The 26,274-nt window shown below is 43.8% G+C and overlaps 2 protein-coding genes across 3 annotated transcripts in view; both read right to left on the bottom strand.

Moving 5' to 3' along the window:
- Window positions 1-1,390: 1,390 nt before the first annotated feature.
- On the bottom strand, window positions 1,391-16,369 carry CRTAM (cytotoxic and regulatory T cell molecule). Its single transcript, XM_054223276.1, has 13 exons — window positions 16,321-16,369; window positions 12,960-13,106; window positions 10,266-10,418; window positions 9,921-10,052; window positions 6,802-6,972; window positions 6,195-6,266; window positions 5,950-6,015; window positions 5,601-5,708; window positions 4,499-4,570; window positions 3,881-3,985; window positions 3,314-3,460; window positions 2,895-2,978; window positions 1,391-2,292 (listed from the first exon to the last, which is right to left on the bottom strand). Exons 1-13 carry the CDS (start codon window positions 16,367-16,369, stop codon window positions 2,162-2,164), a joined length of 1,437 nt encoding a protein of 478 aa, XP_054079251.1. The 3' UTR covers window positions 1,391-2,161.
- Window positions 16,370-18,295: 1,926 nt separating this feature from the next.
- The window catches only part of UBASH3B (ubiquitin associated and SH3 domain containing B), a 75,968-nt gene continuing 67,989 nt past the window's right edge, over window positions 18,296-26,274 (bottom strand). For both annotated transcript variants that reach the window (XM_054223315.1, XM_054223316.1), the window contains exons 12-14: window positions 25,446-25,552; window positions 24,405-24,514; window positions 18,296-23,530 (exon numbers count right to left, since the gene is read on the bottom strand). In XM_054223315.1, coding sequence (XP_054079290.1) covers window positions 23,393-23,530; window positions 24,405-24,514; window positions 25,446-25,552 — 355 coding nt within the window. In that variant the 3' untranslated portion in view covers window positions 18,296-23,392. The remainder of the gene's footprint in view (window positions 23,531-24,404; window positions 24,515-25,445; window positions 25,553-26,274) is intronic.

Genomic DNA, 26,274 nt, shown 5'->3' with positions numbered 1-26,274 from the left:
TTATATTTGTTAAAAGCTGGAACTGTGGGTAGTATCATTGGCTTGGGCTCAGAATTTGATCTTCTACAGTTAAAACAATTCTTTACTCTCATCCATTACACTGATTTTCCTGTAAGCAGTTAGTGTCAAGGTCCCTATACAATAAATGCATAACTTAGTGCTATGAAATCTACCTTAAACTATTAGTGGTAACAAAGCTAATCATGTATAAACAGCTTATGAAAAAAGAAAATGAAGCTAAGTCAAAGCAACAAAATTTTATCTGCTAACATCTAAGAGGTAAGAGAAATTTTGTATGTTCTCTTTATTCAACTTTATTCCATTTTGACATGTAAGCTATCAGTAAGAAAGTCTGTGTGACAGGGAAGAACACAGTGAAAAGAACCAAACACTTCTTAGATTAGACAGACAGTTTCTTTTAATGTGATTGCATTTAAGTGTTCCTAAGTAATTTGCACCACCAGATACTTACAAGGTAAAGTGTCCGGGAGGAAGGAAAAAGGCAGTGTTTTGTGAAGAAATGCAGGAGTCAGTTCCAGTGCATACAGTGTGACCGATCTGTTTAAAGGAACGTGGTGAGTTGCACTTTAAGTACACGGGTGACTGTTAAGATATGGGAATGCAAAATATAACTTCTAATTTTTCAGGGTCAGCACTGCTTGTCACACACAAGTGTACCCCCCCGGAAGCCTTTTACCCCTCGGCGGCCGCCGGTGTCCTATCGCTGATGGGCGCACACCCTGCAGCCAGGAGAGGAAAGCCTGGCGCTGGCAAGGGAGCCTTCTCTGGAAACTGCCCCTCCGCGAGGCAGCGAAGCCTTGCCCGTAACCCCTGCCCAGGAGCCTCTCCGCGGCCTGGAAGCAGACCTTCAGCCCCCCTCAGAAGCGACTCCCCAGAGGCCTCGCCTCGCCCCCAACTCCCTTCACCCCAGGTCCCCTCACCGCGGGCCCTCTCACCCCAAATCCCCTCACCCTCGCAGGTCTCCGCTCTGCCCCAAGGCCCGGTCCCCAGCCCCTCCGCCCGACCCGTCGCCATGGCTGCGCCGGCGGACGCCGCGCCGCACCCACCGACGCGAGGGCGGCGGGGGGAGCGCGTCTTCTCCCCCCCGCGCGCGGAGGGTGGTAGCGGCCGGGCTGGCGAGGGGCTGCGGGGCGAAGCCACTTTCCACCTAAAAATGAGGTTATTCCTAGCCGTCACTTGAGGGGCGTTTATTTATTTCCCATTCAAAACCCGTTTTCAGCATTTTGGGAAATAATGATCTCTAACTAGAAAAATAAATGCAGCTTTCTGTTGTATTTCTATAAATTTCCTTTATTTTAGGAATTCGGTTCTATCTTTCTGCAGCAGAAAAGGCTCCCGGTGGTGGCTTGGCGGGGCTCTGCAGCTGGAACGTCTCAGCGATTCTCCTAGCTTGCCCATTTGCAGTTTGTCCCTGGATCTGGGGAGTCCCTTGCGCGTCCTCTTCACCTTTGCCGACCCCTTCTTTGAAGACTTCCATATTCTCAGTAACACCCCTGGCAGCTGAGGCGGTGTGGGAGACTGCAGCACCCACATGCTTTGGTGTCAGAGCCCCTCGGAGACTGGTGCTGAGGCGGTCTTGCACAGCAGAGCGTGATGTTACCATGGTGCAGCTGAGGAACTGCGGCAAAGTCCTAGCAAGGGGGAACAACCTTCTTTTTTTTTAGCATTTTGGACATCAGAGTGCTTTCCTGCTTGGTTAAATCCAGCTGATTGTCCAGGTTTGGGGTAAAAATGAGGTAATACAAGTCCCAGCTGGTTTGCAGCTCCCACGCTTGAGGAGGAGCTGGCCGAAGCATCACATGAATATCTTCATATCCTGTGGTCCTTGGGGCTAGTTGCATGTTCCCTTGCCAGGACCCTAATTGCTGATGGGACCCGAGATGGGAAGCTCTCTTTCTGGCAGGGGTTAGTTAACTCCCCTGAGGATTACAGGTAAGTCAGTGTGTTCATTGCTAAGAGGTTTCTAGGAGCACCGGTCCCATCTACCTGTCCCACTGTTTAAGGAAAAGTCCCAGTTGGCTTTTGGGTTGAGGGTAGCTGTTTGTACTTCTGCTCCTTGAAATCGTATTGATATCTGAGTGCTGTAGTATCAATATCAGGGAACAGCGGTGTTTCTGCCCATTGTACAGATTTGCCATTGCTACACATCTGTTTCCTTTCCACATCTGAACAATTTCTCACTGATCACAATGTTTTTGTCTGTTGGATTCTTCTGGGTTGTCTCCACATATCCTTCTGTTACATACTGCACGTTGGACTTCTGATTGACAACTGAAAGATAAACACACATTTATTACTGATTTTGTAAAGGGTGTGTGTGTACCTGATTGAAATACATATTAATTAGACTGTTACAGAACAATAAAAGATGACATGCATTCCTAGAAATTGTTAGGGTATCCATTGCAACAAAGACTGAGATGCATGATGTGATCTAATGCAGGTTACACAATACTCAAGGCACTAATTTGTACAAGAGTGGTTTAAATATGTTGTAGTTTAAAATATTTAAAAAAGAAGGAAAGTTTTGAAAATATTTTTTACAATAATTATGAGCCCCCTTCTCTTCTAATACTTTTTAGGTGCTTCAATAATCTCATGTTGAAAGATGTTGGCAAAGTTCCCTTATTCTTGCCCTCTGGGCTTATTCACCTGTCGAAAATGATTTTCATTTTGTATGGTCCTGCATCACTCTTTCTAAAGCTATAATATCTGTGGTGGACCTCTGGGTATGAAAGGGTTTAGAATATTCAGGTTTAAAATGTGCAATTCGTGAATATCTCTGTATAGTAAGACTGACTGCAATCTGCTCTGGCTGTGGTCAGTAGCAACGCTCTAATAGGAATTAGTTTATGCTGGTTAAAGCTTTTTACCATGTCCGTTCTTCTCGTGGCCTGGACTGTCTTCATTAGATTTGGATTTATAACTCTCCAGTGTCTGCTCTGAAACATCATTTTCTGTGCAGAAAACAAATATAATTAAGATGATGAGAGATTTTTCCATGACTCTTCCTCGCTTTCTGCCTTGAGCATAAAAATCCTGAGAGACTAGTTGGGGGGTTCAATCATCCCGATCATCTAAGAGGGATGCCTAAGACAACAATTTCGTTGGCTTTTGTGGCATCTTGTGTCAGCTGAAGGGACTCTTCAACAGTTGCTTGCAACAAGTCACAGTCACTGTCTATGGGAGAAGGACATTTAAGCGGTGGCTGGAGGAGCCATGTCTTGTCTCTGCTTAACAGGCTCCTCAGCTGTCCTGCCCCAGCAGATGCTCGGACAGGGTCATCACCCACCTCTTTTCCACACTCCATGAGCTTTTTTCAGCTTCCTCATAAAAAGCAGGACAATGATAAGCAGCATGAAAATCAGAGCAGCCACCAAGATTGGCAGCAGGAGATTACTCTCTCTCTTTTTGATGCCTTCAGACTTCAGATCTTGCTCTGTAAAAGAGGCAGGTGTATGTTTGTGTTGTTAAATAGCTTCCTCTGAGTCTCTGGTAATTAAGATGAGAACGATAGGTCCTGGATCAGGCCAGATGAACACGGTGGGAGAGCAGAAGTCACTTTATTGGACTTAATTTTAGAATGTGAGGTCAATTTTTTTCTTCTTGTATGAACAAGAAGAATGTACTGAAATCAGTGGATTTGTGCTCTGGCATAACAAACAGTAAAATTTAGCTTTTAGCTTTTTACTAGATGATAAAAATGGTTGTGTTTCTGTGGTGTCTCCCCAAGACTGCAAGCCAGCACTACCCTAGTGTACTGACAAAAGGTTTGGAGGTGGATATGTGGCCAGAGAGAACCAGTGTGGTGTAAGAAAACTCGTTGCATGTTTGGAAGCTGCCATTAAAGAGTTCGTACCGAAGGTGATGATGGAAATCACAGTTACATTTTCACTTGGTAGTGGGGCTTCTGTCCTGGAAAGTTCCTCTTCTGTGACATTGCCATTGAATGCTGTTTCAGTCCCTGGAGGAATGGAAAGGAGAACAGTATTTCTCTGAAGGGCAAAGGGATGCTTAAGAAATGCGTATTTTCCCAGAAACTTTGAAGTCCAGGGCACCTGGTACTGCAGCAGAAAGGGATTTCTGGAGCCCTTGACTTAAAGCTCTATGCTCACTTCCTTAACACGGTATTTCGTTTTAATCTGAAGACCACCTAAGCTTTAAAAACAGAAAATCCTCAGAGCCTCTTACACATTGTTGAACTCAGGGCTTCCCATTTACAGCCAAATTAAAACAAAGCTGACCTTTGCCTCTTTGTTCATTTTGGGGCTTTCCCTGTCTACCAGCTTCCTTTACTTGCTTGCAAAAATGGGAATGAGCATGTATCCTTTTCCTTAAGGAAGATTTTTTTTTTTTTAAATTCATATCCTTGACTACTCTTATACTGTCTTCATAGCTCACAGTGGTGCAGTCACTCAGTGTGAGAATCCCTTTCCTTTGCCACCACCACGCCATGTCTGATGATGTGAGGTCGTACCGTTGGGGACATAGTAATTTGACGATCCAGCCAATTCTTCCTTTCCTGCTGCAGCTGGTGGTACTTCAGACCCTGTGCAGACAGACAGGTGAGTTCTGACTTTCTTAGACACACAGACAATATATCCTTTTATAATTAACATTGACTTGAAAAACTAAAATGATAATGCGTGCTGTGCCTAACAAAATTTTACATTCATAACATGGATAACTAAAACATAACATTCATAACATTCATAACCAAAAGAGGGAAGATTTAGACTAGATATAAGGAAGAAATGTTTTACAATGAGGGTGCTGAGACACTGGCACAGGTTGCCCAGAGAGATGGTAGATGTCCCGTCCCTGGAAACATTCAAGTTCAGGTTGGACGGGGCCCTGAGCAAACTGATCTAGCGGAAGATGTCCCTGCTCATGGCAGGGGGGTTGGAGTAGACGGCCTTTAAAGGTCCCTTCCAACCCAAACCATTGTATGATTCCATGTAAGCACACCTAGTGAAAGTCCTGTTGAAAGATTCAAGCTTTCAATGGATGTTTATCAACATAGTACGAATTGTTTATCAGGATGTAGCCATTCTGCGATGTTTGTAATCACTGGTGTAGCACTTTTAAACAAATATAAAGCAAGAGTTCATGTGTTTCTAAAACAGACGATTGATTTTCCACTGCAGGGCACGTCACATCAAGCAGGCACCTTTGCCCACCTTGGTGGGTTTTGGCCAACCAATTTGGGCAGTGGAGCTCATCATTCCACTGGGAACAACTCCTCAGTTCAGCAACTGGAACCTGCAGCCTGCCCTGCGCACAGATAACTGTTGTTGCACAGTGCCACCTAGTGCAACCGTCCAGACAAAGCCCAGCCTGGGCTCACAGCATCCTGCGACAGTGGCCGGTCTGTCTGCTGCTGCTAATGCTGATGTTCTTCTGCATCTATCGAGAGAGACTTTGTCCGCTTTCATGGCTGTAAAACCTAGGGCTCCCCGCCCAGGCAAGAAACTCTGTGTGTTATGGTACGTGCTTGTTTGTAACCTGGAATGTAACACTGTTCTCGGTAGCATTTCTGTCCTGGTTTGGTAAATTCATGTAACTAAAACCAAACTTACAAGTAGATGTGACATCGGGTTGGAGGTTTTGCTGGTTTGCTGTTGACGCTGAGCTGGTAACTACTGGATCCTCTGGTACTGCAGAAGAGACAGTTGGTTGTTTGGATCCTAAAGGAACCCCCCCACCACCACCAAACACAAGACAAAAGTCAGAAGCGACACTTTGCCATTGAACTGATTAATGAAAAAAGGAACCTGCTCTGGTATGCCTCATGGTTCGGGCTGTTTGGGTGCTCTGTCTGATCTGTGGTTAGACTTACAGTCCTACCCTCCCACCTTTGACTTCCCTGTCCTCTGAATATATTTAAAGCTATGAAATGAGGGGAAAAATTGAAAGTGAAACCCTCACCAGTATGCTGTGGGTAGCTTGGAGCGGAGGCCGTGCTGCTGTTCAGATCTGACTCTGCTGCGGTCACTGGGGGAAAAAACAAAGCAGTTCTGAAGGCCAAGCAAAATATCCCCCAGAGCTGATGGCAACTGCTCTTTTGCAGCCCTACCTCTAGGTAAAGGCACTGTACAATATTTTCTGTGATAGATGCTGTATTTATCTGACCTATGCAGTAATTTAAAAAAGGCTGAGCAATAAATGCCTACCTGTAGATTCCCTGTTCTCAGACACATGTGTATCCACTTCTAGTGCTGCTGGTGCAGGACTTGTATTTGTCACTGAAAAAAACCCAACAATGGTAAAACTTTTAGAGCATAACCATTTGTTGAATCATGCAATGTAAGGAAAAACAAGGTAAGAATAATTAGATCTATTTTAAGGATGAGTAGATGGGCAGAAGGCAAACTCTCCTCCAAGAATTACTAGACAAGCAGCTTCAGTGTTAATTTACAACATTTACACCCTGCTACCTTTCCAGGTGGATGCGTCTAATACATGGGAAGCTCAGAGCTTTTTGAGAACATAAACTGTAAACTATGTTTAAAGCTTTATGACAAACATCACCTGAGTTCTAGCAGCAGCACTGGGGAACAGACCTGCCTCTGCTGCTGTGGCTTAACGTTTAATGAATTTTAAGGTAGTTAAGAAGCAGGAAAAAGCCCCCAAATCTTAGTTTGGAGGAGTTCTTTTGCCCCACGTAGCCCTCATTTAAAAGTAGATTTATGGGCTTCAGCTTTGCATGTGTATCTGCGTAGCTTTCACCACCACAGAGTGATAAAATGGGATAGCCACTGCTGAAGGAGCCTGCAGTACCTATCCTAGGGAGGTCCTCAAACCGGAAGGATGCCATCAGCTTCTCTTCTCTTAGTGCCTGGTGGCGGACGATGCAGCTGGCTGTTGAATTGGGCCCATAGGCGAGGACTGTCAGCGTGCTGGTTGCGGTCCATTTCTTCCCATTAGCTTCTAACTTGTGCTTAGTGTCACCTATATACCCATTGGAAGAAAACATTTAAGTGCTTTCTAGTCAAGAGCAATTTAATGAAAAACCTTCCAGGCGCAATCTGCATTACTTTGCTGTGCTAAAGCAGTGCATGGTTACTTCGCACAAGTGGTTCATTGTGTAAATGGATTACATGGGAGCCCAAAGGCAGCAAGGTCATGTTTTCTTCCTTGGCAGTTGTTTAAGTGCAGACCTCGCTGCACCTCCTGTGCTTAACCCAAAGCCTCTGCTCCCTGACATGACTCGCACGGGGAAATTCCCCTGCAGGACTGTGGTGAAATGTCCAAGTACCCACTGTCACTTTTGGTCCTTACTGAACGGAATAAATTGCTTTGCTGTGTGCCATAGCCACGCACAGCCCACAGCGGGGAGCCTCAGGGCAAGGACCTGCTGGTTTGCAGCGCGACTGAGGCCTAGAAAAGTTCTGATTCTGCTATGTGATATCCAAGAGCATTGCATTTGAGTCTTAATAGCTGTGGATTTGTTACCCCGAACATAATTTGTGCAATAGTTGTGCATATTGATAAATATGAACAATAAATATTGATGGGCCATATTTACATTTGTAATAAATAAACATTTATATAACTGTGAAATCCTGTGCAAGTCCTCCATCATCCCCACAATGCAGGTTTGACTCTTCCCCTTTTGCAGCTGGGGGAAGTTAAACACAAAGATTAATTGCCTTGCTATAATGAATTAGAGCCACATAACTCGTCTGATGCAGTTCCTAGACCTCTCGGTAATACTGACTTCTACTCGTGTATATGATATGGAAAAATAAAGGTGTATTTCCTGTGACACAGAGACATGTTTGAACAGCTGTGGTGGAGAAGTTTTTTTTTCAGATGTTTACTTTTAATGCCCCTGGTGGCACTATAATTTCTACTGTCTGTTTATAATGTAGAGGTTCTCTGGAAACAAACTGATGCTTTCTCTTGATCTGTTGCCCTTGGTAACACCCTTATTCTTAAATGACAGAAATTCCTTGTTTCCAAATTAGCCTTTACAGATAACTTGCTGTATCTCATAGACCAGTATTCCTCAACTCTCTTTTCCATCCCCAGCGGGGTCATGCAAGAGCTCAAAATGATTTCAAAGTGTTTTTTGCTAGGAAGAAAATAATCTTTGTCAGCAACGGCTCAGTAATTACAGCTGGTTCGCCCCCGCTGAGCCCTGGTGGAACTGAGGTGCTGCCAGTAATTAAGATGTATTAGCTATTTTCTGATTAGTATAAATATTTGCAGTAAGTGATTAAAGCCGAGAATGGAAGGGGAAGAAAGGAATGTTACTCAGTCACCTTCAAAACAAGGAAAGGCACATGCAGAAAGCCTGAATTTTAACATTTCAACTGGTGTCTGCCACTAGCAGGCCACAGGGTGCAATTAGCGCCTCTTCATGCAAATATTCCTTCCCCTGAAAAGCGGCCACAGCCGAAACCAGCCGAGCAGCCACCGCAGCGGCCTGGTGCGGCGTAATTGCCCTCCCAGGTGCAGGGGGGGCGAGGTGAGGGGGCCCCGTGATGGCTGACTGGCTCCGTGTTACAAGGGCCGGGAGGAGAGAAAGGTAAGCACAGGTTTTTGTTAAAATAAGTGGAGAAAGGCAGGGTTGGATTTATGTGTTGCGGGAGGCGTTCAGCGGCCGAGTTGTGTCTTTTGATGTTACAAATAACACACTTTATCAGGCCAGAACTGAGGTTGCTTCAAGTTTAAGGAAACCACTGTTTCTAGAACACCGGGGAAAAATGCATATAAAAACTCAGAGATGATACAGCGCTTCCCTGAGCTCTCCATGACTTCACAGCTGGTATTCCCTTAATCCTTTACAGTGCCATAGAGCCCAGCGCTTCCCGAAGACACGCAGGATTTTAGAAGCTGTTTCCCCAGGCCCGCGCGCTGCCCCAGAGCGCCTTTGCCCCTGCAATGGCAGACGGCTCCGTGCCCTGCCTTTCGTGTGGCTCCCTTACCAGCTTTGCCGCTTCCCCGGAGCGCAGTTCCTTTAAGCACAGGCCTTTATGCGGTTGCATTAATACCTGTGTATCTGGCAGCCTGGGTTTTTTTATTTAGTCTTAATTTCTAGCTGTATTCAGGCCAGCACACTTCTCTTGTTTTCTGGAGTTCATAGTTAAAAAAACCATCTTGTGGGGGAGCGGGGAGATTAAAAAACTAAGCTTTTGATGATGCAAAGTACACATAAGAGCTTGTTAATAGGTGAAGGAAAATACATTTGCATCTATCGGTGTTTTCCTCACACTTGGACACAGATGTGTATTTCCTCTCTGTGCTACAGTTAACAGCTAATAAGGTAGTTGTTATTAGAACGTGGCCTTCCAAGCAGCTATTTATATAGTGCGCAAGTTACATTGAGCTATGTGGTGGCTCTTTTCCTCCTTGTGTGTCCACCCAGATGCATGGAGCCTCACAGGGTGGCTTGGGCTGTGATTCCTGAGCTTTGCTCTTGCTTCTGCTCATGAGCTGCCTTCTCTGAACAGACTCATGAAAGAGAAACGCTGCTGGTGTGTCTGGGAGCTGCTCAGCAAAGCTGAGGAAAAGTTGTCTACTGGTTGCAACATGGAAATAGTTATAATGGATTTGTTAACTGATTTTGTACTGGGGCTTTGAAAAGCGTTCCTCCAGAGTTTTGGATTTTATTTCAGTGGAATTTCACTCCAGACTTTCAAGGGATTTTGGTGCCAGGTGGTGGTGTTCTGCACTGAATGTGAACAAAGCAGATGAGCGCTGTCCCTTGCACAAACACTGGAATTTAGGGCTGAATTCCCTCCAAACCTGCACCACAGGGGCCAAGTTTTACTAAATGAGTAGTAGTCCTAGCTGATGTGTTGCAGAAGGTGTTTCACCCGCCAGTATTTTTAAACGTGCCCAAGGCTGATAAGAAATTGTTAGTAGTGAATCCCTGGTCCTGTAACACTTACCAGGGAGCTCTATCCCGTTGTCCAACAACCAGGTAATCTGGGGCTGTGGTTTACATCCTTGGGTATAGCAGGACAGTGTAATGCTTCTTTCTGTGTCTCGGGATACTTCCAGCACTGGATTAGAAGGAGCAGCTGCAGCAAGAAGATTTAGAATCAGTTATAGTACATCTTTCTATTCGATTTGATGAGTGGCTCATACACAGCATTGTTTTGGGGGGGACTGAGCTAAAACCAGGATTATGTTGGTTAAGCACCCTACAATTGCATGCAAAAATGCAGGTCTGGAGTTGAGGAGCTGGCCTTGTTGTTCTGCTCCTCTGGAGCAAAGCAGGTGAAGGAACTTACCTAATACCTTAACAGTCTTGTTCTTGCTTTTGAAGGGGATGCCGTAGTAGAAGCATTTATATACGCCTTCATCGTCCACTGTTATGTTAGATAGTTGGATTGATAATTCATCCTTTGAATAACGGATAAGTTTGTATCTCTCATCTCTTAAAGCTGTAAGGAAAATAAACCCCAGCATGCTATGTGTGTCGGTACATAAGAGGAAGACAGATAATCAAAGCAGTAATGAATGAGGATAGTTTTCTTTATTGCATTTTTTAATTCATCAACACTTGACGTAACGGAGCAGTTCTATCACAAAGTGTTCCTGGCTGGTGCTGCGCTAGTGCAGAGCCCACAGTAAACTGAAGAAGGAGGGGATGTGCTGCCAGCTGGGAAAATGACATGTTTTTTCTCGCTTTTATTTTCAGGGGGTCTTATTCCTGTGTTACCAGGTATTATAGCAAGTTGGGTTATTTAAGTGTCTAGATGGATAAATATAAGCAAACATTGGGGTGTGAGGACATTATATGTGGTCAGAAAAGTAATAGGAACTTTGAACTGAGGACCTTTCCCTTCCCTATTCCCCAAGCCTTTATTTGGCCTTGAAAAAATCACTTCCCCTATTTGGGTGTATTTTGTGATATAAAAATGAACACTATGGTGTTCACACACCTCTTCACTACTTACTAATTGGCTTGTCAAATTACATTGATTTTAATGAGACCACTTCCTAGGATATCTGTACTTTGCAGTACAGTCCCCTTTCTCAACTTTCTGGTCTCTGTTCCATTCCTCCTGCTGGGTCTCCCCTGGGAGTGCTCGGAGTCAGGCCAGCAAGTCACATGGACTTTTCCCACAATCACAGCACAGAAAGTTTAACTTTCTGCCCTTAAATTGAACTGAAACTGGGGAAGTGTACCAGTCATTAGGGAGAAAAAGACCTCAAAAACGATCTTTTCCATTTTTTTTTTTTTAGCTGAGGTCTTGTAAAAATACAGAGTTGGGAGAAAATCACAGGAGTACTATAATTTATGGAAGTGATTAAATGTTAAAGGATTTTGAAATCACCATGATTTCAAGACTTGTAGCTAGCTTGTCATTTCTTTTTTAGCTACAGTGAGACTGGAGGGAACTGATTCACAAAGCGGTTTATTGGAGAGGCAATGTGACAGAGATTGACAGTGGTGATTCTCTAAATGAGGAATCTTTTCTTTTGTATTGCAAAAGGAAAATATTCAGTGCACCTGACTTATCAAAGATCCAAATGCTTTGCAAACTCTAATCCTTGTGGGTGTTACGTCATGCATCTTACTGAAGGATAATGGTGGAATGTTGGAACTATGGGTTGAATCCTCAGGTGATTTAAGGCAGGTAACATTTTGTTCAATTGGGTTAGAGTCTGCTCCTATAGATACCAGTGGATATGATCTTTCTCTAACCCTATTAAATTGCTGTGTCAATTCAGCAAAACTTTAAGCATCAAAAGGGACAGAGCCACTAAAAGATGGAGATGATTAGAACTGGGCATGGGCGGAATAAAGTGTCTCAGTCCAAAACTGTTGCGTAGAAAGAGAGAGTTTGTGGCTGTAGCCAGGGCCATAGAGAACTTGCATAAACAAAGGAATTCTTGCTACTCTCGCCTACCTCTATGGTGTAAAATACTGAGATGATACATATAGGTCAAAATTAGAGATAACTGATGGAGAGGTGACTTCCTCCTAGGTCCTGCAGCTCTTGGGTGCATGATCGGACTAATAGACTGCAACAGGAGAGAGGAACGCCTTCCACAGCCTGGTGTGGTTTTTGGAAGCCTGAATGTCAATGCAGCACAACGGGCTCCAATAGCGCTGTTTCCCATACCCATTAGCTGTCAGAGGCTCAGCACTGAGTTTTGTTGGATCCCATTTGAATCTAATGGTTCACGTGCATTATACTGAGACTACTGAACTTAGGATCTGGGATTCCACAGGAAACAGTTCCTCATACATACATGTGTGAGTCATTTAAACATGCTGAAGAACAGTCATCCTACTTGCTCTTGTAACTGAGTAAATAGGAGCAACAGTTACTCGTGACATTTTCCATATAGAAATAATGGCAATACTTGAAGGAAATATTAGTAGGCTGGTTTGATGTGGGTGCCAAGACCCGGTGGCTGGGATTCCCAGAGCAGCTGAAGAGGACCCTTGGTTCCTGGTCAGTTTCAGTGGGAGTTGAGTACCCAGTGTCAATTGGATAAATCCCAGCCATTGTTTTCATTAAAGCCTAAAGGCTTTAACCAGCAGGGATACTGATGAGGTACTGTACAAGTGGGTATGACCAAGGCAGTCCTCATCTTGCAGAGCTGTTGAATTTGGATCTGTTTTCTAAAAATTTCCTCTTGATGCACTACATTGAATTCCCTGATGAGCAGAAATGTACCCAGGGCTTTCAGACTTCTGTCTCTCTTGTAAGGCAAGAGTGGGTTTTTGTGCTAATCTCCTGGTGCTGGTGGTAACTACAGTTCATTGCTAAAAGCTCTAGTGCCTGACCACTCTTGTGGGGGTTTCCATTTCATCAGCTTCCTGCCAGAAAGGGGCTGAACGTAAAACCATCTCGAGTGGTCGGATAGCAGGTGAGTCAGACTGGCCATGGGTGGGAGCTCGGAAAGCCCACTTTGGAGTGACCCTCCAGCCCCACGTGGAAAGTGCTGCATTCAGTTTTCACACTTACCCCGCTGGGTGTTTAGAAAAATGGCAAACCCGTGAGGGTTTAACCACTGCCGGGCAGAACCCTTGTCACTGCTGAGGGTGCAGCGGAGATTTAGGTCCTCTCCTTCCCTTAGAGTTACGGTTTCACTGCCAGCTCCTGGAAAATCCCCTGCCAGAGATGAGAGGAAAAAACAAGTATTAAAATGTGACATGAAGTAAAGTGACAATGTTTTGACAGAGTAAGATGGCAACTTTACTTTTTTCACGGGTGTGAAGTTTTTTCCATATTAGGAAATTTGCCAATATGATTGTACTGATATAAATAAATCACAGTGATTAGATAGGTTATCACAGTCACTGTGTAAGACACATACCAAAGGTTTGTGTTCTTCAGCTGGTAGCACAACCAGTTTGTTATTAAATGTTATTCCACACGAGTCAATGAAGTATTGATAGTAGACCTGTTTAATGCACATTCTCCCTGTATGTTAACGCAAACATTAATTTTTCATTATTCCATGTTTCATTCTGGAGCTGTTGAACCTGATTTGCGAGTGTGTGTGACTGAGCCGTGGATGATCAGCACCTCTGAAAAATGAGGCTTTTTTATTCAGAAATTGTAATGCTGCAACTGCTTTGAACTGGCTTTGGAACTTGCTTCGAAGATAGGATCCACAAACCTGGCACAGGTTACTAAAATGAAATTTCATTCTCTCTTCTCCCAGTTCATTTTACAGACAGGCAATAAAGTGTGTTTTTCTCTCCAGACATTCTCAGATATATAATACACTTTGTGAAAATATTTGATGACCTGGAATGAATTGCCTTCTCCAGAAAAAAGCATGCCCTGGAGAAATTACTAAGAGCAGTGCCTGGGTCAGAGTTAAGTAAATAGGCAGTAGGAAGGTTTTATTTTTCATTCCTGTTTTGTGTGTTTTGATTTTATTTTCCAGCTTGCTGTCTGCTGCAAGTTCCCACTGCATACATGAGCACTGCAGTCTGGGGAAATGAATCTCTCTGGGCTTCAGGAAAGCTTTTCATTTTCTTAAAAACATTTAAAAATATACCAGAAATTAAGCTATCATATGGCATTCTTGCTGTACCTGATCCTTTACCACTCAAATCAGAGAAAGGACTTCTCTCCCTGTAAGACAGTAGTTTCCCATGAGATCCCACGCCTCACCCTTGAGTTGAGCACACCTGACATTTCCTGGGCCAGAGGTGGCACGGAAAAATGGTCAGTGATGTAGTCTGGGACTCCACAAATACACCATGGACCTTTTATCTTTCTTCACTATCTAATCTTCAGAGTCTATAAGCTTGTTGAAGAGATTTCCTTGTAGTATCTTAGTATTTTTGCTTCTGAATTTGTAATACAATGTATGCTGCTTTAGCTAAGGAGAAACTGTGTGATACAGATCTGCTGTCTGTCCTTACTGCACGGTGTCAGGAGACGCCACAGGCCGAGTTCAAGAGAATCACTGTACACCAGGGAAGCCCTGTTGAACTTAGAGTGGCCATAATTGGTGTACCATCACATCAGTGCCTTTGGGCATTTCCTCTTGATTCCACCTCCATTTCCTATCATTAGTGTCCCAGCTGGTTTCTTGGAGCTTGTGCCACGTGGGAGTAGTTTGCAGGGGAGCGGTAGCAAAAGGAAAAGCTCCTTGCATGGGTTTCACTTGAGAAAACCTGTGTCAGGAGGTGCATGTTGTTAAGGCAGCCAAGCGGGCCTTCTCTGTGGTTTTCCATGAGGCCTGTCTGTATTTTTTTGTAGCGATGGTTTCCTGTCGCTAACAGCAGTGTGGGGTCTTTCAAGTCGCACCTTTTGAGGTGAGAGCAGCAAGACTGAACAAGAAAAGGTGGGGGTGTTGCTTGCTTTTCTAAAACAGAAAAAAGCAGCACCCAGGACAGGGCATATTTGCAATTTCCATGAGAGACCATGGCTTCATTCAGACTATGAGTCACGGGTCAAATTTCAAATTAGGGGGCAGTTTGACGTGGCTGTGGTCTTCAAGCCACTGTAGCCTACCACAGTACCGTCACTGGGGTGTGGGAGATGCTGCCATGCCAGCTCCAGAGGACAGTGGCTCTTGTACTGTGTGGGTCCCAGGTGCCCTGACTACCTGGAAAAATTAGTCTGGCATCAATTACAGTGATACATCCACCTTCTTGTCAAGAAAGGGCAAAAATTTCTTGCTAGAAATTGCAGGATGCAGTTAGGCAGAATGGTTCATGCCTCTGGTTGTTATTATTTTAGCCATCAGAAAGTGCATAGAGAACTTGTTAGTCTATGAGACATCCTGTTTAATGAGTTATTTTTGACCTCTGGCTGCAGACCTGCGAGTGGGAGTCTGAATTAATTCTGATAGCCAAGAGCAGCTAGCGGTTGTCACCAGGTACAAATTCATCATGCCAGGAGCCTGTGGCAATATTGGGGGAAGAGGGGTTGTACACTGAAACAGAGTGAAAGCTGCTGATTTGGAGCAAGTCTAAAGGTGCCAGTTCAGCTGGGATATAATTGACAGCTCCTTAAGGCCTGGCTTCTGTTAAACACAATCAATGGTAATAAAATGTCCTAAGCATACAGTATTACGGAATGCTTTGTTGCTGTTAGACGCTGGGATTTGATGTGGCCTCTATTAACAAAACCTTGATGCGTGAGAGTATTAGCAAAGTGTCAGCAATAGCACTGCTATGGTTTCTGCTCCAGTGTTCATTAAGAAGGGAGAGGGACTATTGCTCCAGCCAGCACAAGGCTCGAGCGTGCATTCCTCCTGCAAAGGTCGGGAGTGAAGCCTGCTGTAGATAGCTGTCTTGCTGCTTTCCTTACTTAAGTCTTTCCCTCTTTGACATGGTCAAATATGAACCTTACACAGTCTCCTGTGTACGAAGGAGAGGAGATTAGCAAAGTAGGGATAAGCTACATCCTCTAGTAGGAGTAAGGAGATTGAGCATTTAAAGTGCTTTTCTTTTTCAAAGTACTTTGCAAGAGCTTTCTAAATTACTCTGACTTCTTTATATGAGCCTCTTTTTACACAAGATGTGAACAAAGGCATACACAGATATCTAAGCCAGGGAAAGTAAGCGGTGATCCGCTATTTAAATTTAAGGGAAAAATATTTTGATTTCCCAATGCTTCACCATCTCCAGCGTGCTGCCAGCTGCTAGGAGGTGAATTAGTCTCATTGATAATGGGTTTAGGAGTCAGCTGGAATTCAGCAGCAGCGTGCTTTGGAAATTGGGTAACAAAACAGTGTTGTCAACAAGAACACAACAGCAAAGCTGCCTTGCGCGTGGTGTGCTGAAGCTCTGGAAATCGAGTTCTCCAAGCTGGACTGCTCGGCAAGGGGAGATGGTGTAAGAGCAGGTGTATCGCTTACCTTGCATCAGGAGCAGAGCCGCGACGTGCAGCACCCTGGTGAAAGTCATGTTGTGGTGTGGGTGCAGGAGGTTGGTCTGTGCTGGCTTCCTCTCTCTGCCGGGGCTGCCGTGCAGCCTGTCCCTTTTCAGCACGGGGGGAGCAGATTTACCATGACTTCATCGCTGCCAGGGTCTCTGCCTCCTCTCCTCCTCTCTGCTGTTCCACTCTCTTCTCACCCATCTCACCTTTCCCACGCGTTGGTGACTGCTGAGAAATCAGTGACCTCACAGTCCCTAAAATGGAACTGGTGGGCGACAGGACTGGGGGAACTTCACCTTGCACCCCCTCCAGCTCAGCATCCGTGCTGGGGGGATGTATGTGGAAGCAGGTAAAGAGAAACATGGACCCTGGGGACCTGGGCTAACCCCGCTGGGGACCCCAGCTGCAGTGTTGTGCACAGGATTTAATTCCCCAAGATGGGGAGGCACCCAGGAAGGCAGAGCTTATTTGGTGGACACTGCTGTAGTGCCGTCATTGACAAGGTTGCCTGAAAACCCCGCTGTGCAGTTTAAATCCCTGGAAAAATAGTCTTGTGTCACTCTGCATCTTGTACCGCCGTGCGCACGGGAGGTTTGCGTTGCTCTGCTTGCAGGGATCCTGGCAAAACAAATGACGAGAGAAAGGTGATGCGCTGCGTGTGGTTTGTGACTCTCCAGGGAATGAAGACCATTGGTGAGGTGGTTGTGAAAGGTTTGCTGAGCACTGGAGCATGGGGTGGAGGGATAACTACAACAAGGAGGTCCCAGAGGTCTGGTGGCAAAATCTGGGTTTCCCGTGTCCCCTTGCAGGTCTAATTATTTCAGGAGCAGTCTGGGGCATAGGGAAGCTTTTTGTGTCTCCTGGGTGTGTGCTGCCCAGTAACACCACAAGATTTATCCAAGCCTATTTTAGACAGAGCCGCTTTTTGTCATGCAGCCACATGTGCTGATTTCCAAAACAGCTTTGGCAGATCCTCTTCTGGCACTTATTTGCAGCTGCCCAACGTTTAGTGCAAATGACTAATGTTGTCAAAATGAGCTGGCTTTAATAAGATAAGATATATGGTTTAAAAGCTGTGTGCGTTTGCAGGACACGGGTTTGAGTGAACTGGACAAAATGGTTAATTATAAATACATTATGCGTTTCACGTTATTAGAACCTGTTTCCATTACACTTTCAAGTGCATGGAAGTGCATCACTCTGTTAGTGTCTACTTGATTGATAATAGCTATGGCTTTTAGGTTAATCATAATATAATCAGTTTTACAGGAAAACAGAGCTGTAGGCTATAAAGTTTAATGTAGATATTGGTGTGAAAGAACCTCACTGTCTGATAAAACTATTGCTGGATTAAAAAATCCAGATCAAGAAATAAAATATGTGTTGTAAAGGTAAGCACTACTTTGGTTTAACAGTTGTGCTTCCAGTTCCGCATATCTAAACCTGACAGTAAAATAACTCTGGGGGAAAAAGCCATCAAGCAGCAGAGACGCGGAAGCCACCTGCCTCCAACCCAGAGGGAAAACTCCGTCCCTGTGCAGTAGAAGGGAAACCAAACTTGAGATGGTTTTGTGCCATCTGCTGTCAAATAAGTGAACTTCATCTTTAGTGGAGGGAAGAAAAATGTAACTCAAATTACACCCCATCCAGGTGGGCGTCCCCAGCTGGGATGTGGTGAGGGTGGCACTGCAACCCCAACTGAGAAACAGCCCTGATCCCTTTTTGTTTTAAGGTCCCAGTACAGCTGTTCTCTAGGCACACGCCCAGTACAAGCGCTTTTTCCTGCCTACATCTTCCTGGAGCCACTGAAAATACCACTCAGGTGCACCCCAGCAATGCACAGGCCGCTCTGAAGGGACACTTCATTGAAGGTCTGTGTCAGAATATTCACTCCGTCAAAGTCCAACACACTTGAGGGGAAAATTTAAATAGGAAGGGCAAGGTGTGGCTGTGTGGCATCTTTATTAAATCATCTACGAGACATTTTTGTCCGACTTTCGAGAAATCTGTTTAATGTAATAAGCAAATTAAAATGCAGTGGTTGTTTTAACAGTTGTTAGCACTTGAAACTGAGATTAAAAACAACCAACCAGCCCCCCCCCCAAAATAAAAAAATACAGATGTCACAGGTAATTACAGCTATTTTTGGCAATACAATTATTGTTTTTTTTAAACAGCAAACATTTTTCTCAAATAAATACAATCTGCTCACACTAAAAAACATAATAAACAGAATGATACATGTTTAAAATGGAAAAAAAAAAGTATCCATTGATAACATCAAGTTTTAAGAGATGTCCACAGAGAGAAACTTCAGAAAATACATTTTAATGGGAAGTAATAGAAAGGAACTGGCTGTATATTTTCTGTTATGTAGCATGTATGGTTCATGAATTTTCCCCAGGGAACAAGTACTTCAGGAAGTGGTGAGAAGTAAGTAGCGATTTAGAGTGTATGCAATCAATCAGGCTTACTGCTTTATTTTTTTAAAATTCATTCACCATTTTAAGCATGTCTGCTACCACCATCATTTCACATGTATTTTTAAAATTCAAACAATATCCCCTATGATTACACTCTTTTTAAAAAAAAATTCAAAACCCACAAACCAAACCTCTTAAGGCTCCCTCTCTAAGCAATAGTTTTCATACAGAATTCCAATACGTCTTAAGTCGTGAAGCATCGCAAACTAATTTCCAGCTCTGGGTTTAAATGAGGGTTAGTTGACTACAGCCTAACTCAACTATCTAGCGTCCTTCTTTTTGAAATGAGCATGGATATAGTCAGACACTAAATCTCGCTCTACTTCTGCATGCATTTCTTAAATCAGGACTGGAAGGGCTCAGCCCCGCACAGATATGAGTCTTCCAAATTCCTCATTAAGTCAGTGGCGGGTGAGGGGGAGCAGCCTGTTGTAGGACCAGGCTTTGCGTGACTTCATCCCAAGCCTGAGGAAATAATGAGAAATCTTCCTCTTTTTTTCCCTGGGCTCTGGATCAGGCCTTTGTAAGGACCCTCGAGACCCAGAGGGAGAAGTTTACAACCAATCCAGCCCAGTGCAGGAGCTGAGCAGAGAAGCTGAGTGTCACCCCCTCCCCATCCTCTGACCTTTTTTCCCAAGAGCTGCAGTCAGCACGCAGTCAAAGATGACAGTACCCACGGCCCTGAGATATTGCTACCGGGGGGGGCTCAGGGCTGCGGATACCAAATAATACTCTGGGACATAGTGCTCTAGCATCCCTTGTACCCTCTTTGTTTTGCAGAATTACCGCTTGCATTGCCTTCGCTAATGATAATTCCTGCAGAATTCTTGTGAACAACCACTTATTTGATGATGTAAATTGTCACTTTCATAATGAGGGTGACACTAGAAGCTAACACCAGAGGAGAGAAGGAGGCTCCTACCATCAGCTGACTTCTTTCTGAAACTGTTCTGAGACTGAGTGAAAAGGGAAATACATTTTTCTTCTGAAGTTATGGCCTGGATGCTCTGTTTGCATAAACAAGCAAAGATCTGTTGATTTGAGTATTTACACTCATGGAAAACCTGGCTCCATGCTTAGAGGATTTAAGTATTTGGCTGTAGCTGTCACTGCACTAAATGTAAGGGAAATGCATGAAACTTTAGAATTGGCACCTGCATTAACCTAGAAAGACATCCCCAAGCAGAGCTCAAGCTTTGGGGTCAGGGCATGTGGCAGCCCCCTCCCATCCGCTTCAGCAGAGGGAGATACAAAGTCCCTCTTTGGGGGATAAGGACAAAAACTCGTAATCAAACCTGGACTTTTTCAAATACCTTGGGTTTGGCCTTCTGGTGCCCAAGCGTCATCCTGTCAGCTGCTGCTGGGCTAGAAATTGATTCTGCGCTTTGATTCTTGTATTTTTCTAGCCCAACCCTTAAGTTGCAGTTTATGAAAATGCTGGATGACGAACTTATTCTTGGCAGATTTCCAGCTTTATTCCTTAATTAGGAAGAGAGGGAAAAATCTAGGAACTGCTATTTACCTCCTATTTACCTTCTGTACCCTAATTAAACTGTCAGGATCTGATGCAGCTCACAGTAATGTCAAGGAAAAGACTTGCACACACTTTAGATAGATCAGGTCTAATGTTCTTCTGGGACAAGACACATTAAATACACATTAGTGAGCAGCAATGGAGTGAAAGTGAAGCAGCAATTGCTTTGTATTCTTAACATCTCAATTAAAATTTAAAAGGAACATCTTTTTTTTTTCCTTTTTTCCCCCCCAATAAGCCTTATCAACATCAGACTACTTAACACAAAATCCCTATGAGAAATCAAAATGCTAGAAGAAAATAAGATTTTTCTTTCTGAGATTCTTGACACCTGAAAAATCTAATTTGAGATAAGACTACAATTGTCAAAATACTTTCCCAAACATCCAAAAATATACTTTTTTTTTAAGAAGAGATTATTTTAACATCTACCTTCTCAAACAGAACAACCTCTTCTATATTACTTACTATATGCAAAGATCAGCTAGTACAATATTCAAATTGTGCATTCAGGTTTTGTTCCCTCTTTTTCATGCTTCTGTCTAAATTAACTCTTTGTAATGTCGCTTAACTGCAGTAGGACCTGAGCAGCCTTCACTGTTTTGTATAGGCAATATATGTTGCCTCAGATTACATCTTGCCGGCCCACAGCGTGAAACAAAAAGCGGTCTGGAGAATTACACGTGCATCAATAAGCAAATTAGTTTTGGTGTGATTGTCATCTATTTAGTTTTAAACTCTTTGCAAATTTGCAGTGAGTAAGCATGGAGGAAAACAAGCCAGAAATGCTCTTCAGAATGACTGTACACAGCCAAAAATAGTTTAAATTACAGTTAAAAACTAAAGTGACAGCAGCGTAACTGCACGGGAGCAGTTTCTTCTGTCATCTCATAAGTTATCTCCCTGACTTTTCAGCATACATCCCTGGTATAATAATGCACTTATGAATGGCCTGCTGTGTATTACATAGTCATAAATGTATAAATAATGGACTATCGTTACGGATCATGACAATGTATATATTGCACAGGATGAGCTCTCTGCTGACTCAAAATCTGTACAGAATGTGGTGTACTCTCCCTGGCAAGCTCAATAAAACCCAGAGACAAGCTAAGATAAAACCCCTTAAGAAGTTACTTTGCAACTGCTGAGTGTTTTGCCTCATTTAGGAAGAAGGGATTGCAGTTTATCACTCCGTGTTTGTTCAGACTGCTGAAAGTGCAGTCATATCCTACTGAAGGTGAGACCAGTCCTGCTGAAGGCTTGAGAGGTTAAAAGAAACCCAGCCAAAATCAAATTTTGATCTTGCTATGAAGAATAAGCCTTTGTCAGAGTTGGCCAGCATAAAATTCTGTGCCATACGCACATTTCAAATGAGGATGCTCACGCTTTCTGCAGAGGGAAAGCTGGACAGAAGAGGGGTACCTAGGATGCTAGAATTTCTCTCCTGGTACTTCTGAACTTGCCTGTGATGGTATTTATGGGAATACTCAGACTTATAGCCCAAACCAACGAAGGAGTATGCCTAAATCTCTTTCATCCCATTTAAGCACACTTTTAAGTACCTTCTTAAAGTAAGCCTATGCTGATAAAATCTGTACAAATGTCTGCAGGAACTCTTTGACCCAAGGCTGATGACTTAAGATAATATTAAAGAAACCTGCTCTGAGGCCAGTTTATACATAAACTACCCACTGCTGTGCATTTTGCATTCTCCTGTGAAGCAGCTGATATTGGGATCTTGCAGGTTGTTGCACTAAGAGGACACTTCTTGTGATTTCAAAGATACTAGCTACGGATGGAAACCCTTCTCTTCCCCTTCTCCTCAAAACATAACGCTTTCTCCACCAGATAAACAGCATCTTAATAGGCCAAAGCATGTTGTTCCTAAATCTAAGTGCACTGTTTTTTCAGCTCTGCTTTGTCTTTATGACAGATGGCACTTAGGAATTAAGGAAAAGGAAGCAAAGCATGCAGCGGCGGCTGAATTTCAGCGTCTTTTGGATTTCATCATTAGCTCCTGAAGACAGCTGCTTACTGCAGAACCTCACCAGGGCTGACGGAAAAGCGCACAAGGGACGGAAAGCCACCACTGTGTAAATGACCAGCACAAAATCTCAGTATAAAAGGGAAAACCCTTTTTCAAGGTCTTCTGAAGAGAATTTAAATGACACAAACACTTTAGGCTGGGTCTGTGCACAAGGGTGGATTTCAATAACCTAAATAAAGGGAAAAAAAAAACAAACCCCAACTTTCCAAATCCTTCAGGTTTGGTTCGAAAAGGCATACTTCATCTCCACTTAAAACTGGTCCTAGTCTTTGTTCACAATGGTGCTGTCTTTTGGTGTGCAAACTTTATCTGTAACCGAGGTGAAATTCAGAATTTTCTTCTGACACAGATCAGCGTCAGTCAGTCTTTGCACCCATGGTATGCCCAACACCACCCCTAACACAGTGCTCAAACAGAGGAGAGGGATAATCTGATGCTGGAGAGGCAATGCTGAACTCTCATTTCCAGCTGCTGGTCATACACTTTATGGAAAGTGCTGAGAATTTGGGGGTGGTGAGTGTGTGTGGGGGGTGTCTCAGCTCATGGTCTTGAGCAAGCCTGCTAATGCTTTGCAAAAATAGTAGTGAAAAAAACCCCCAGAATCCTGAATGCTCGACTTTTACACAGTGCTAGTGGTGTCTAACGCGGTGCAAAAGGCAGTGAAAGTTACTGGTGTTATCAGAGCTCCATTCAAGGCGAGAAAATCTTCCCAAGCTACTGACTAAACAGAGACTCCCTGCAGTGTAAGAGCTTCAATCTGTATTTTAATATTTTTTCCCTCAAATAATTCTATTTTGTATTTGCCTAGTTGTATATGAGAATTTTTGCATGACTGTGGCTGTGTAAGAGATATGCTAGAACAGCTGTTTGTGTGATCCACTGAACACATTATGACTATTTTTCCATTGTCAATAAACACAAGAAAGAAGAGACGTTCTCAAACGCTTAGAAAGGCCATGGGTTTTCCTTGTTTGTGTAGCTCTGCCTATTCTTGTAGTAAGGTTTCTCTCCAGTTAAAGCCTCCAGTTGGTCCGTGTGTGAGAGGGAGGATGGGGGGGTCCGTAAGCTGCCAAACACCTGTATCTCCCAGTTCTTCGCACGAACAAAACCCCAAGTACGGAATCTGTGTGAAGAGAGATGGAAATAAAGGCAATGAGCAGGCATCGAGCTGTGCAAGGAGGGAGCTTCCCTAAGGGCTGAAGTCCTCTTGTGCTACTGAAGCATTTCACTGTCTTCTCTCTCTTTCCGTCTCCCCAAAGTCCATTTTCAAAGGAGGATTGTAGGACTCGGGTGTGACAGCCAGATTTTGTGCACCATTGTACATGCAAAACAGTGGGAAAGACAGATTATATACCCTTGTGACATAGTTTAAATATGTGCCAGTTCAAACCAAAGATGTCCTGTTGGCTGACATGGTCCTGAAATCTGAAGGCCAGCATAGCTATGGAGGAGAAATATGGATGCTAGTCTGAGGGTGATAGTCCTCAGATCAAGTATCAGCTATGAATACTCCTGAGAGCATCTGCAAGGCTGGCAGTGGACAATGCCACCTCCTTAGCCAGGGCTGGAGTAAAGGAATGAAGGCAGAAGACCCCATTATAATTTTCAGTCCTTTTCTCTGATGGTTAAGAGCTCTTTGGAGTGAAATGAAAAGGGGAAGTGTAGGGCAGAAGTGCCCTGTTCACTGTGGTTACGGTGTTTTCGGCACTGGAGGGCACTGTGTGAGTCTCTGTACAGTCCAAGCATAAAGCAGAGTCACTGCAAGCCCATTTTTAGGTGGGCATCTGATCCCACAATGTGTCTTACAGAAGTGACACGATAAGATACGCCTTTTAAACCAATCTGCCTTATTCTCCTGACTTCTGAAATGCGGGAAACTCTGTAATAGGTGGAATGATCATACAAGAGGAACAAATTGTCCTCTGCCTGGTTAAGCAGATTGCAAATTTCATTTCTGTATGTAAAGCCAGTGAGCTTTACTCCTTGGCAGTAATTACCTTTCGGACCATCTGTACAAAGTCCTTGGAGTTCTGCGGCGAGAGCCCTTGGAGCTGGCAGGTACAAGCCTCCAGGGAGGACGCGTGTGCCACGATCAGGATGTTATTTCCTGAAATAAAGTGAGAAATGCAGGCTGAGGCGGGAGGTTAAACCTGGTGCCCAAGATCAAGCAGACCATTTACATTTTCAAAGTGGGTTTGGTTTATCATAAAACAACACATTAAACTATGTGTATTAGGGGGGAAAAAGCATGGTTTATTAATGTATTTAGAGCATTTATCAATTTTCAGGATAACGGTTAACTCAGTGCTGCTTAGTTTTAAAGTGGTTTTCAGAAGAAAACAAGAATTCCAGCGAGATTTCAGCTGTCTTGTGAAGCAAATGCTTTTCTCCTACCCCAAAATTAATTCTGATTAAAACAAGCACTTTAATTTCAGTTGCTGGTTTTCCACAGCGATAGCTTTAGATTTCCATTTCGAAGATCCTTTACAACCAATGCCACAGTGTGCTTTCGAGCTTTGTGTGCAAACTATTAAAATAAACACTTACAATGTAGAGACGGAACAGTGAAATGAAATTAGTGAAATCACCAGAACTCGGAAACATCCTATTTCTTTGTTGTGAATGAAAAATAAAAGCTAGAGATATTTCAATATTGTGTTTAGAGAAATGTTCTACAGTCTTTATGGGAAATATATTTCAGAAGAGTAGCTCAGATGGGGGATGGAAGGTGCCCCATCTGATACTGGTAACAGACAGCAGAGTACAAATGGCTTCTTTGTTCCCTTGAGAAATAGCTTGCATTTGGGTAGGGATCCCTAAAATACTTGGGCTGCTTAAGTTTATGGACCTTTCTTGTAAGCTGAGCGTATCTGAATTCATAGTTCTGACACATCCAGGAGTTTCCAATATCTCTGTGAGAGGAGATGAGGGATTCAGGTATGGGGATTCACTCCTTGAATGGGGAAAGACTGGTCAGGAATACTGGCATTCACACCCCAGACAGTCTGTCTTGTTTTCACCCCCTCTGTAGCACTTACCTTTGCCTTTACATTCACTGATGATTTCTTTTGTTACTTGGTAGCTTCTACTTATGTATGTATCATAAGATTCGGAAACCACTAACTTGCTGACAGGAATATGAGGTCTGTGAGCAGAAAAACAAGTGCGGTGAATTGGAAGAAGTGAAAAAGTTTTAAGTGCAAGTTATGATTCATCTGCAAGTATGTGTTTCTTTAACTTTTCTAATTCCCCCAATCCCCAGAACTGCATCTTGTGTCAAGACCGCTATGATGATTTTTAAACTTTGAGACCGAGATGTTTACCATTCCTGCATTAAGGTATATCAGTTAGCTGGGGAAAATGGTAACTGCTTCCTCTAATTGGTGGTGTTGGTGGAGGCAGCATACGACGTGCTGATTATACTTGTGTGACTTTTGCAACAGCATGCAGCAATACTAATGCCACTTTGTGTTTATTTAGTTTTGTGCCCTCTGATCGGCAGATTCCAGGGCTCACCCACCTATGTAAAGTTAGCGAGTGGCAGGAGAACAAGATCTGTATCCTGCAGGAGGGGACAGAGGGATAAGGACAGTGTTGATGCAGCCGCCTGTGGACAGGCGGTCCTAGCAGGTGACAAGGTGACAAGCCATCACCCAAGCTGTCTTTGCAGACTGAGATCTGCACTGTGCTACCATGGCTTCCAGCTCAGCGACTGGGCTGACAACATCTGTGTCTGTCTGAGGAGACTGGGCAGGTCCAGGGAGAAATGTGGAGCGTGGGGAAGGCAGGTGCTGGCTCTCTTCACTGCTCAGGCTTCACTGGTGAAGGACAGAGGCAAACTGCTGCTTTGGCCATCTGTGAAGCTGC

This window comes from Rissa tridactyla, chromosome 17, assembly GCF_028500815.1.
Source record: "Rissa tridactyla isolate bRisTri1 chromosome 17, bRisTri1.patW.cur.20221130, whole genome shotgun sequence".
Classification (NCBI taxonomy): Eukaryota; Metazoa; Chordata; class Aves; order Charadriiformes; family Laridae; genus Rissa; species Rissa tridactyla.
The sequence above is the reverse complement of the archived record's forward strand: the minus strand, read 5'-3'. Positions and strand labels throughout refer to the sequence as shown.